Below are 11953 nucleotides of genomic sequence, written 5' to 3' on the forward strand. Positions count from 1 at the left end.
GAATGATGTCGCCACACCAGATGACGACCTACGACAGGTCAATGCAGAAGCTTACCATCGTCGCAGAGCTACAAAACAGGATACCTATTGATTTTGATCAGCATGAGCGATCAAGCACGCCTACCGAGAGCGAAATCAGTGACAATGCTACCGAGAATGCTCCTACCGCTATGAATGCCTTTGCCTCTATAAATGTCCCTGCCTCTAAAAATGTTCCTGCCGCTATGAAAGTTCCTGCCGTTGCGAGAATTCCTACCCCTACCCCAACTATCGTAGACCCGGTCGTCGCAGACAAAGCCGCTGGCCCAGCACCTATTACGTCGAAAGATAAACGTGGTTGCGTGTCCACAAAAGCCGAGCTAGATGGAAGAGGACCCTATCTATACAAATGGGAATATGTATTATTCTCTACGACCAACGACCCTCCAGAGCTGCCTGGTACATTCGTGAATCGTGAACAAGCCAATGCCAAACTGGCTGAAATAATGCACCACGATGACACCAAAGGTGGCATGGCCGCCCTAACCCGCAGCGTCGTCTATGAATATACCCCATCCAAATTACTCAAAGTCACGCGCACGCTGACCAACGGCGAAGAGCGCGTCCTATGGGTCGAGAGGCGTCTTGTGAATCTCCAGCACGACCTCACCAAGAAGGAGCGCGCGCTCAAGAAGTGGTCTGCCAATAGGCCCAAGCTACCCCTCTATATCGTGGAGTGCGAATTCATGACGCGAACGACCACGGAAACACCCCAGCAGGTCCTCGGAGAGGAGAGCGATGATGGCTCGATTCCCGCCGTGCTGCCTCACGAGCAAGTAGGCGCTTTCAGCGGCGAAATCGAACTGTACCGTCTACCGCTAGTCATATTCACGGAGAGAGAGCTAGCCAACGAACACGCTCGCACTCTGTTCCTTGAACACTCGAGGATTAAGGAGGAGATCCGACGGCCGATAGATGATTATTGGTGGGCTCAGCACGCGGTGGTTATTCACGAGGAAGCAGACAAGGCGGCGAGAATGCCTGATGCGCTGTATGTCGCGGAGATGTACACGCACGATATGAATACGAGGCTGGGTTTTGACATGATTAGGGTGGCGGTGCATGCGGTGGATGATGTGAATGGGCCGTTGAATACCTAGAAGGCATCATGCTTGTGCTAGACGGGCCAAGAGCTTCAACGGGGAGGGGTTTCGCGGTGGTTTGCAGATAGGAGGCAATGCTAGGGTTATGGGCAATATGGGTTGATTTAAAGCTGAGTTCTTCCCGGGATTAGAAATGAGTTAATAGTTGGAAATTCATGATTTTACGGAAAATAAGGCCCGAAACGAATATTGAAATGATTAAATGCGTCGTCGAAAAAGAATTTAGGGATATTGCATCTTTTAGTAAAGTCAATATGTATAGGTATTTAGTCGAGCCCTACTGCGAGGCTGTCTGTCAATGCATCGTATCGCCGGAACTTGCTATAATACAATAGTAACTACACAATACAATGCCGGTATGTTTCGCCCATAGGCATACCGTTATTATCGAGGCTGCTCCTGATGCTTGGCCTTCTTGGGACTCTCATTAGTCTTTCAATCGCGATCATTATTGCATCGTTTTGAGGAAGCCGTCTAAATCAAAGCTTTCCTCGTACTGGCGGTTATCCCAGAGTTCTCCTAGGTCATCTGCCCATGCTTTCTTGCCTGGTGCTCTCACGTCTCCCGTTTCAACATCCACCATATCCTCTTCTCGTCCTTCGATAGCGCCTTGAGGTTTATCTGATATCAGGTTCGGTCCTGAATCACCCAGGCTGAAGAGGTCTAATATTTGGTCCGTGTCCATGGTTCCCTTGAGAGCAAATTAGTACGATTTTTCGGCGTGGCACATGAGCGACGTTACTTACCAAGCCGGCATTCTGTTGGTTCACTACGGTAGATGCCACATCTATCTTGAATGCTTGAAGGCTATATCCAGCAATTAGTACGTGTTTATTAAATTAAGCGCGGATATATGTGTTAAGTACTTACCTCAGAATCTTCTCTTCCAGTGTGCCTCTCGTAATCAACCGATAAACATTGACAACTTTCTTCTGCCCGATTCGGTGAGCACGGTCCATGGCTTGGAGATCTCGTTGAGGATTCCAGTCATGCTCGACAAAGATGACAGTATCCGCTCCTGTAAGGTTGAGACCTAAGCCACCAACGCTAGTGGTGAGTAGTAAACAGTCGTAGGAGGGATCCTTGTTGAATTTATTAACGATATCCTGCCGCTTATTCGCCTCAACAGAGCCGTCGAGTCGTAGATACGAAACAGAAGGAAGCATGCGCTTCAATACTGTATTCTGGACCATGTCAAGCATTTCTTTCATCTGACAGAAAATCAACGCGCGATGCGGCTTTATAGGCTGGTAGAGAGGATCGTTCGCATCGGTACCTTCAATTCCAATGCCGCAATCAACCAACAGGTCTTTCAGAGCGGTCAGCTTGGGAGCGTGTACCGGGTCGTCTATGCTAGTTCCTTGTTTCACAAGGAAGCGCTGGGTATCGTCGTAAAGTTTGTTGCTCGGTGTCATAACAAGTGCCGGAGAGTTACATAGCTTTCGCATGTACTGCAGAGCTTGGAAGATGTGCTGCTTGGCTTCTTTGTCGTCACGGCCAGCTTCCTCCGTGAGCTTCTTACTCTGTTTCTTGGTGAAGTCTTCGAATAGTTTCCTTTGCAGGTCGCTAAGATCACAGTAGTAGTTTTGGAGAATCTTGGGGGGCAGATCGTCAAGAACTTCCTCTTTCAAACGACGAAGTAAGAATGGCAGGACTTGTTTGTGTAGAGCTTCGATCGCTAGAGCCCCGGCTTCTTGTTCCTTGGAAGAAGCTTTACTGAAGCGACTAGCGGCTATCGGCTTAGCAAATCGATCCAAGAACACCTTTTCGGCTCCAAGGAATCCCGGCATTAAAAAGTCGAAGAGTGACCAGAGCTCTAGGACGTTGTTCTGAATCGGTGTGCCGGTTAGGATTAATCGATGATTACTGGCGAGTCTCTTCACGGCAAGGGTGATCTTCGCTTTGGGGTTTTTAATCAAGTGACCTTCATCAAGAACAATGTAATTCCAGCTCTGCTTCTCAAGATAGTCAGTATCGTTGCGACAAACTTCATATGAAGTAATGACGACGTCTGTCGAGGCGAACTGAGCTGCCTTGGCCCTTCTTTCGGCAGGAGGTCCAACGAAAGCGGTGACGTTCAGGAAAGGAGCGAACGTCTTTAATTCCTGTTGCCAATGTCCCGAGAGCGTTGGTGGACAGACAATAAGGGATGGGAGCTTTCGCACGTCTGGAGCACCGGTCTTTTTGAATTCTTCTGCTCTGTTGTAATGATCACTCGCGACGATACAAAGGGTCTGAAGCGTTTTCCCAAGCCCCATATCATCGCAGAGAATACCGTGAAGGTGGTACCTGTTTAGGAAATGAAGCCAATTGACACCCTCTTGTTGGTATGAACGCAACTCAGCATTGATTGCAACTGGTATTTTGAACGGCTCAACCTTTTTGGGGTCAAGGAGCTGTGCGATAAATGTTCTCTCGCGGTCTCTACCCTTTAGTAGCTCTTCAGAGAGGCCAGGTGGATCAGGGATGCCAGCTTCGAGGGGTACCAGTTTAACCAACGTAGCGAAGGACGTAGTTGCGATCAGGCGAATATCGTTGTCCGAGTCGCTCATACGACCTAAAACAGGTACGATGAGGAAAATTACGTAAGGGAGGATGCCGTCGCCCATAACGGCAATCAGGTGATAAATAGCTTCTATCGCGCCTTGACGGAACTGTAGATCTATAGGGTTGTTAATAGAAGGCAGCACTTTCTCCACGAGGGCAGTCATGCCCTCTACGGTGATGACACTGCAGATAGTGGCCAAGCATTTTGCAGCCATGTATCGAAATATGGATAATTCTGAATGGAGTGACTTGATGACAAGTGGTACTTGTTGCATTATGAATGGGTGAAGGGCTTTGTCTAACGTCGGTGTCATGGTCCGGATAACCGACATAGCATCTACAATTTCCTGCCCGAACAGATCCTCAGGATCCTTGGCTTCGGCAGGCAGTTCGCCTGAAAATGCTTTCGTCAAAGGTTCTTCCATAAAAGCCCTCAAGCTCGGGACTGTAGTAAACAGATCTGCACCAAACGTGCGAGAGAGAATCTCAAGAGCTTCTTTCGCTCCCCGTCGGGTGATGCGAGCACCTTTAGCTTCCCGAGCAAACTTAGCAGCGTCTGGCCCATGGTCAACTCTGTCTTCCTCTTTTTGCATTGATAGGATGATGTTTGTCTTCGTTGCGTGAACTGGAAACTCGGGCGTTTCGGCAACCTCAACACAAGAGAATTTGACTAGATTAGAAACGACCTTATCGGCGGGACCTCGTCGGCCTTTCTCGGTGAATAATTGGACTAGCCGGCCAATTGTGTCTGCAGAGCGAGTCTGAAGTTGCTGGTTCTCCTCTAGCTTGATGCTGTCCATGATAGCCTTAATTAGAGGGCTTGGTTTCTTGGGGAGTACTTTCATTGCTATAAGAGCGCAGGCCGCCGCGGCTCTGATACGAACGTCCCGCGTGTCTTTAACAGACTTGGCATCCTCAATCGCTTCTATGGCAGCAGCGCGAAGTTCGTTGAGCTGTTGATTAGCGATCAAGCGTTGCGCTGGTACCATAACCCTCTTTAATCTTTCGAAATCCTCATTGATGCACTTCTCAGCCGTAATGAGAGAAAAGGCTCCTGGGCCTGCTTCTGCCTCGCCTTGCACAACAACAGGAAGAGCTGGAAGTTTGTGTTGAGGCACTTTTCCATGGTCTCTGAAGAGACTCATGAGCTGTTGGCACTGTGAACGTACTCGTTGAACATAACTCACTAGATCGCGATATTGGGAAGGTCGTTCCAAATCTATGATCTTTTGCAGTTCGCCCGTATATCTCGACGTCTCGGCTTGAGATGAAACGCAGTTTCGAGCGTATTCGTCGATCACTATGCACGCCGCGAGTTGGGTAGATGAGTAAGACGATGTTAGTCCCGGGACGAGCGTGGCATCGTAGGATTCTAGATGCTGCGTAGGCACAAGCGACATGATCAACCCCATTGCTGCCGCCGCAGAAACGCGAGAGCGGACAAGGGTATCGATCCCGACTAGGTCTACATCTCCTTGCATCATGTGGCCATCGAGATCGTGTGAATGAGCGGTTGGGGGCGGATCGTCAGCTTTAGTGGATTTCTTTCGCCTCTTCGTAGCTCGCTCTCCCTCCGGCTCGGAACCCTTACGTGCGGTCGAAGGGGCGAAACCAGGCACCGAGTATGTGCCTCCGGATGGTTTAAGGAAGAGCGCACCATTCATAGGTATAGGATGCCGAGAGACTCCAACAGGATGTAGAGTAAGTTGCATAAGGGCATCAATATGCGGGGCGAATTCATGCGCCAGCTTATCTGGATTCTTCGCCAGGCATTTAACTAGAGCAGCCCACAGATCCATGGACATGCGGAGAGTCTCCTGGTCACGTTCCACGAGCATATTTTGGAATATCAATCGGAGGGTTCTTCCATCAAGCCAACCTTGGGATTCTGTGCCGAGATTGACAAACGTCATGAGAGCTTTCAAGACGGCAAGACGAACCGAGGTTATTGTATGTCGTAAGAATGGATAAAGTCGCGGAACTAATAGCGTGAAAGATCTCTCTTCATCTTGTTCGGCAGAATGCTTCATTGCTTCTAAGACCTCCGGGAAGCCGCAGAGAGTGGCTAACAGGTCCATAATCTTACCCGTGCTAGCACTAAGATCATCTCCTAAGCTGGACAGACTTTCCCACATAATGTAAATCAATTCGTCGAGTGCCCCTGGTCGAAGCTTAACGAACTCCTGGGCTATGGGGATCAAGGTGGCCGCACTGACGGATCGGACATCGTCGTCGCTGTCACCGAGACCCTTCATGACAGCTTGGACTATACCATCAATCATATCGTTGTGCTGGAGTAGCAAATCCTTTCTCACCGCAACAACATATCGCAAGCCCACCATGCCACCATGGCAGACAGCCCAGATTGGCCTGTCCAAACCAAGATCCTGCTGCATCACCATTCGAAGCAAAATTCGATAAATACTATAAACAGACGCCGGTGGCACGTGTTTTAGGAATGAGCCCAGAGTCTGACCAACGGTCTCTCGAATTGGTGCGACAGATGTGTCGGAGGCATAATCAGTGAATCTGTCCAGCATGAGCACGCAACAGAGTCGGCAGGCCATGTCATCCAACCACTTTCTGTTAAACGCATCGTTCTCAACTCTCGATTTTCCTCTCAGCCGGCCAGCTCCGGCACCGTGTACCCGTAGTATCTCTCGCAGGCCCAGTGCAGCACCATGGCGCGTTTCCCACTGCGCGTCGAATATGTCGATCTTGAGAAACTCACATAGGCGTTCGTACGGCCATTCCGACCCTTGAAGCTCGTCTTCTGTCTCGATTTCTGATTTAATGGTAACAACCGGCCCTTTAAACTCGGAGACGATCTTGGTATCCTCATCAACGTCGGCTGGTCGATTAAGACTGAAGTAGTCCGTCTTTCCGCCCTTCTTCGTATCAGCATCTGGCATAGGTGTATCGTCTAGCCCTTCTGATCCCGCGGTAAAGGAACGGCGTATGGATAAGTCACCAAAGCCACTTTTTCCTTGGGCGGCTTTTTGCGCATCTCTCTTCCGTTTTCTTTTGAGAACGTTTAGCTGTCGAGCGCTTAAACCGGACTCTTCGGCTGGTTGATTAGACCCGACACTAGCATTAGTATTAGTATCGTGACGGGCTACACCATTAGTAGGGTTAGGATCCTGCGGCGTGAAAGGGCTAGCTGATTTTTCAGCCGTGATCGGAACCTCTTCATCTTCGAATCGTCTACCCAGCAGCCCAAGCCGACCTGTGAGCGTCTTCTTTTGATGCGCGAGCCGCGCTTGAGGGTCAAGACTTGCCAGTCCGTAATCCACATTACCAGTCCTTAGCAGCTCACGACCATATTTGAGAATAATCGAGACGTCTAACGCCTCAGGCTTGAAATACTCGTCAGAGGATAACGGCGGCTCATCGTTTTCCTCCTTTTTCACGAAGTCAGGTTCGCCGCTGGCCTCTTCCTTCTTCGCTATAGTAGGATCTTCATCCTCATTAGGATCATAAAAGGGAGCGTTCTCGATAATTTTACCAAGAGCCTTAGCCGCAGTAGCTCGAGTGTCCCAGTCCTTGTGACGAAGGTAAGGTACAACTCTAGATAGTAGGTTGAAGAGTTCCTCAGGGTGTTGCTTTTGCCAATCAGCTAATTGGTTGACGGCAGTATCTTTGATTAACTTCGTGCTGCCTGTCTCGAGGATCCTACAAAGAGTCAGTAACTGAATGCACAGGGCAACAAATGACAAAGCTCATTGATCTGACTGTCCCAGTTGACCCTTGGCCGGATGAGCGAGTTCATTAAAGCGTCAATAAACAAGGCGAATGAGGATATATCCGAGCTTCAATAGTAGCTCCCCTCCTTACCGACTGGACATAGGTAGGGCGAGGAACAAACAAGTAATTACTTACGTAACGAGACGGTCAAGCCTGTAATACGTTCTATGGGTCAGCCTGTGTTCCGTAACTCACGCTGTGAGAGGGTAGATGGGACTCACCTTGACGCCATTTTCGTAAGTCACGCCTAGGCTACAATGCCAATACCTGGCAGAGATTCAATTCATAATAACGATCTGCAAGCGTTGATTAGTATGGTGTTCCCGTTAGTGAACAGTAAAATATTTAACGTTAGTATATGGGAAAGTAATAGTTGAGAGGTTGAATGTTGGATGTTGGATGCAAGACTTCGTGTCTTGAACATGCACATGCATTGTAAATCGAGTACAAATAAAGAGGCTATTGTGATTTTGGGCTTGCTACCTGAGCAAGGTAGCCAGTAGTTCTACTACAACTTCTGTTGCATCTGCTGCATCTCTTGTTTCCTACGCCACTAAGCCTCGAAAAAAACCGAAACAATCACAGTGCATCCCCAGGAATATTGGTTTGAAGCAAACACTTGTTCTTTCTTATTAGTCCAAAAGCACTCTCGACGTCGACAGGAACCGTAACCAAATTAAAGTCACAGTCCTTTCTATACGCGATGATGGCTTATATGAGAGGATGGGGAGATGACTGGATGATTAGGATAGAAAATAATAGGACTAAAGTCCAATGAGAAAATGAGAAAACCAATAAGAGAAGAATGCACAATAGTGAAGTATGCAAGGGTGTGTAACGACAGTGTGTAATCAAGAACTGAGAGTGAAAGAAATATATGGGTCAAAATAGGAAAGGCACATACCCTGCAGGTAGTATCGCGATGCTAACGATCAGCGATGCGGCAGCTAAGTTCGTTCGTTGTAGTAAGTAAAACGGGCGAACGATGAAATAATTAAAAGTAAAAATTCGACCAAGCCGCACACGTTTAACTATAAACCGAGAATAACGCTGAAATAAGTCGCGTTGTAGAAATTATTTCTGGTTATGACGGCTGTTTGAAGTTTTGGCAACCGAAATAATTAGGTACCTTAGAGAGGCTCTAAAGATTGGTAGTTGCTATGTGGTGGCGCGTGCACGCCTTTGATTGACTTTGGCTGCTTAGGAAGGTTGGGCGGACTGAGGCGGCCGGGGTCTGTGGTGCCTGTCAGAAAAATATGGCGGGATGTGCAGCAGCAAGTCGTCGCAGATGAGGGCACCGGCTTCCTTAATATTCCTGTATGTATGGATACTTTTATACACGTTTTGATCTGCCTTGGGGGCCCCTGCTGGTCTGAGCTCCAACCATTAGATAGCCACCTTTCCTAATTTGGTAGTCACTACCAGCTGTCAGCAGCTGAGTCGACTTGAGTCAAGCCTGATACCTGTAACCTAGCCTTGAATAAGCTCAAGTCCACGCGTTGAACCTTTCACTTTGAAAGACATGTATTCCACCTTCCTACCAAAAGTTGTTCTGTATTACAGCATTATGATGGCTACAAGCGGCCTCGTTTTGTGAAGATCCCCTTTGGGATAATTTAGTTTTAGAATGCAGCATTACACAAAATGCTAGACTATACCTATTCCCAGTTGCGAAACCTTCTTAGAAAAGTACATATGTATGTAGAGGACATCATGCAAAAGCTGTGCCTTCTGGTACCTCAATACAAGGACTCGTGATACACTATCACTATGATGATATGTATCGGAATGAGTCTCGTAGTATTGATTGATTAATTAGGTAAAAGGAAAGGAATCTATCTAGGAAGCTATTTACAATTTTGTATGCATTCCTTACTCGTGGACCTGTGGGTCCTTACGAGTAGTGGTCCGTGCCCAGTGGTGACGGATCCACATTATCCTCCTCCTCATCAGATGATTGTCCTCAATCATCACGATACCTCATATTAATCTAATCGCTCCTGTAGGCGTTGCCTATCTTGGTCCAACAGCCTCTTACTAGCGTACCACATACTGCGGACCGGGTGTCCGTCTTGAATATAGGCGGGGAATAAGTTGGTGCCATTGTATTTGTTCTGCAACTGTATTCCTCCGGGACTCCGTATTTTATAAGTGTTGCCAGCGTGACAACTAGCAATAGTCCAGGGGCCATCGTAATACGGTTCGTGTTTGGCTGTTCTTTGTCTTACGCGTAATACCCAGTCTCCAGGTGCGTAGGTCCTGATCAGACCTTTCTTTTCCTGCAGATAGGCGCGTATTTGGTCTTTTACAGACCTGGCGCTATTGAAGTTGCCACGGGCTAACGGTGCCTCGTGCTGTGTAGCTAGTTGCTTTGCGAATAACATCTCTTCCTCTTCCGTCGCTTCGCGAGTGTATTCGCTGTATTCGGTCGGTTGTTGTTCTTGTGGGGGTTGCGTGCCGAACATCAAGTAGAAACTGCTGTATCCTCCTTGTTTAGGAGTGCGATTGTGAATTGTCAGCGCTCTTCTCAGTAATTCGAGGAAATTCGCTTGGGGATTTGCTTGGTGTTCACGTAGCATGATCTTTTTAATGTCTCCATTGGCCTTCTCCACCTTGCCGTTTCCTCTCGGTCGTAATGGCGTGGAGTGTTTGATTGTCGAGCCGTGTTCCTGAGCCCATTTATTCGCGTCTGCGCTTATAAACGATCCTCCGTTGTCGCTAATCCACTCTTTCGGGTAGCCGTATGTGTTGCCTATGTACGAAAGTAGTTGCAAACACTCGTTGAACGACGTGGTGTGTACGGGGCAGGCCTCAACCCATCCCGTGGCGTATTCCACAGCTACCAGTAAAGTGTACGTATTGATCGACGTATGGTCGATCGCCCATCGCGTTAGCGGTGTTGGCGGTTGAATTGGCTGAAGATCGGGCAGTAAAGGGTCTGGCTTCTTCATCAGTTGGCAGCTAGGGCATTCAACTATGACCCGTTGTGCCGCTAGTGTTATTTCTGGGTGCCAATACTGTTTCAGCGCTTCCTTGAGTATCACTCCGATAGTTGCGTGGCCTCGATCATGGTGAATACCGCGTACTCGAACAATCAGATCATCGTATTCCAGTACTTTCTGGAGAGTTACAGCTTTGTGTGCTGTTCCTGCTGCGTGAGGCGGGTCTCCGGCGGCTCTGTTGTATTCAATGACTTTGTGGAGGTTCCCTTTGTGTATAATGAAATGATCTTTTACCCATTCTTCCTCGATAGCGATCGGGAGCGTGGTTCCGAATTGTAGATATTCGTATATCGCTTGGAGGTCTATTCGGTTGAGTTCGTGGGGATGTCGAATCTTTCTTCGCGTGCTCGTTTCGTCAGCTGGGTGGCTTGAGTCGCTTGTTTCGTCGGGAGGCCTTGACAAGTAATCAGCGAGAACGTTAGCTTTGCCTGGGCGATAGATAATTCTGATGCCATAGTGTTCAATAGCATCGAGGAAACGAAGAATTCTGGCTGGCTGCTCAGACTTGTTGTTGATCGTCTTCAGTGATTCGTGGTCTGTGATCACTGTGATGTCTCCTCCTTCTACCCAGTGTCGCCAGTGCTGGAGTGCTAGCATGATTCCCAGTAGTTCTCTTTCTTGTGTTGAGTATCGTATCTGTGTTTCTGTCAATTTCTTTGAGAAATAGGCTACTGGATGGAGGACTCGCTGGTCTCCATGCATGCGTGGCTGTAAGAGAGCTGCTCCGACATATTCTTTGCTGGCGTCTGCTTCTATTATACTCGGTAGTACCCATTCGAATCGTTGTAAGACAGGCATGGTCGTGATCGCGTCACGGACTTCCTTCCAGGCTGTCTTTGCTGCTTCGTCCAGTCGAATTGGTTGATTCTTGAGTCTCCCTGATATTGATGATAGTGGTCCAGATATCATCGAGTAATCTTTGATGAGATTTCGGAAGTATCCAGCTGCGTGAACGAAAGACTTGATCTCTGTTGATGTTTTTGGCATAGGTCGGTCTCTGATTGCTGCGACCTTTGCTGGATCGGCTTCGATTCCCTTTTCTGATATGATGAATCCCAGGAATATACCTTGTCTGACAAACATTTGTGTCTTGCCTGCGTTCAAGATCATGCCGTATTCAACTAACTGTTTGAATACCATCATGACTCGTTCGTGTAGTTGTTCGTCAGTGTCGGCCCAAATGCAGATGTCGTCCAGCAGTCCTGCTACAAATTCTCGGAATGGTTCCAAGATTTCGTCTATCACTGCTTGGAATGTTGCTGGTGCATTTGTTAATCCGAAGGGCATAACGAGCCATTCGTAGAGTCCGAATGGTGTCACGAAAGCTGTTTTCTCGCGGTGTCCTGGCTTGATTCTGATGTGCCAAAATCCATCTTTCAGATCAATGAACACGTACCATCTGTGTCCGGCTGCTCTCTGGATTTGGTCCCAGACATTAGGTAGCGGATGTGCGTTCTTTTTGGTACGCTTATTCAGTTCTCTGTAATCGCAGCAAAAGCGCCAGATGACTTTAGGGTC

At 48.2% G+C, this 11953-nt stretch overlaps 2 protein-coding genes across 2 annotated transcripts; one reads left to right on the top strand and one right to left on the bottom strand.

Moving 5' to 3' along the window:
* Positions 1 to 5: 5 nt before the first annotated feature.
* F5Y00DRAFT_268006 (uncharacterized protein) lies at positions 6 to 1260 on the top strand (the record flags this gene model as incomplete). Its single annotated transcript, XM_048012170.1, has 1 exon — positions 6 to 1260. The coding sequence occupies one exon, from the start codon at positions 6 to 8 to the stop codon at positions 1137 to 1139; it is 1134 nt and encodes a 377-aa protein (XP_047866844.1). The 3' UTR covers positions 1140 to 1260.
* Positions 1261 to 1289: 29 nt separating this feature from the next.
* On the bottom strand, positions 1290 to 8114 carry F5Y00DRAFT_21985 (uncharacterized protein). The gene is made up of 5 exons (XM_048005639.1): positions 7655 to 8114; positions 7569 to 7586; positions 2013 to 7361; positions 1889 to 1949; positions 1290 to 1833 (listed from the first exon to the last, which is right to left on the bottom strand). The coding sequence occupies exons 1-5, from the start codon at positions 7663 to 7665 to the stop codon at positions 1591 to 1593; spliced, it is 5682 nt and encodes a 1893-aa protein (XP_047866845.1). The 5' UTR covers positions 7666 to 8114; the 3' UTR covers positions 1290 to 1590.
* Positions 8115 to 11953: the final 3839 nt, after the last annotated feature.

This window comes from Daldinia vernicosa (assembly GCF_022497035.1).
Source record: "Daldinia vernicosa strain CBS 139.73 unplaced genomic scaffold F5Y00scaffold_12, whole genome shotgun sequence".
Taxonomy (NCBI): Eukaryota; Fungi; Ascomycota; class Sordariomycetes; order Xylariales; family Hypoxylaceae; genus Daldinia; species Daldinia vernicosa.

Coding starts and splice junctions, on each gene's coding strand:
- F5Y00DRAFT_21985 (XM_048005639.1), bottom strand. Junction 1,950..2,012: donor CTGGAAGAGAAGATTCTGAG/GTAAGTACTTAA, acceptor TGCTGGATATAG/CCTTCAAGCATTCAAGATAG. Junction 1,834..1,888: donor ACCAACAGAATGCCGGCTTG/GTAAGTAACGTC, acceptor TTTGCTCTCAAG/GGAACCATGGACACGGACCA.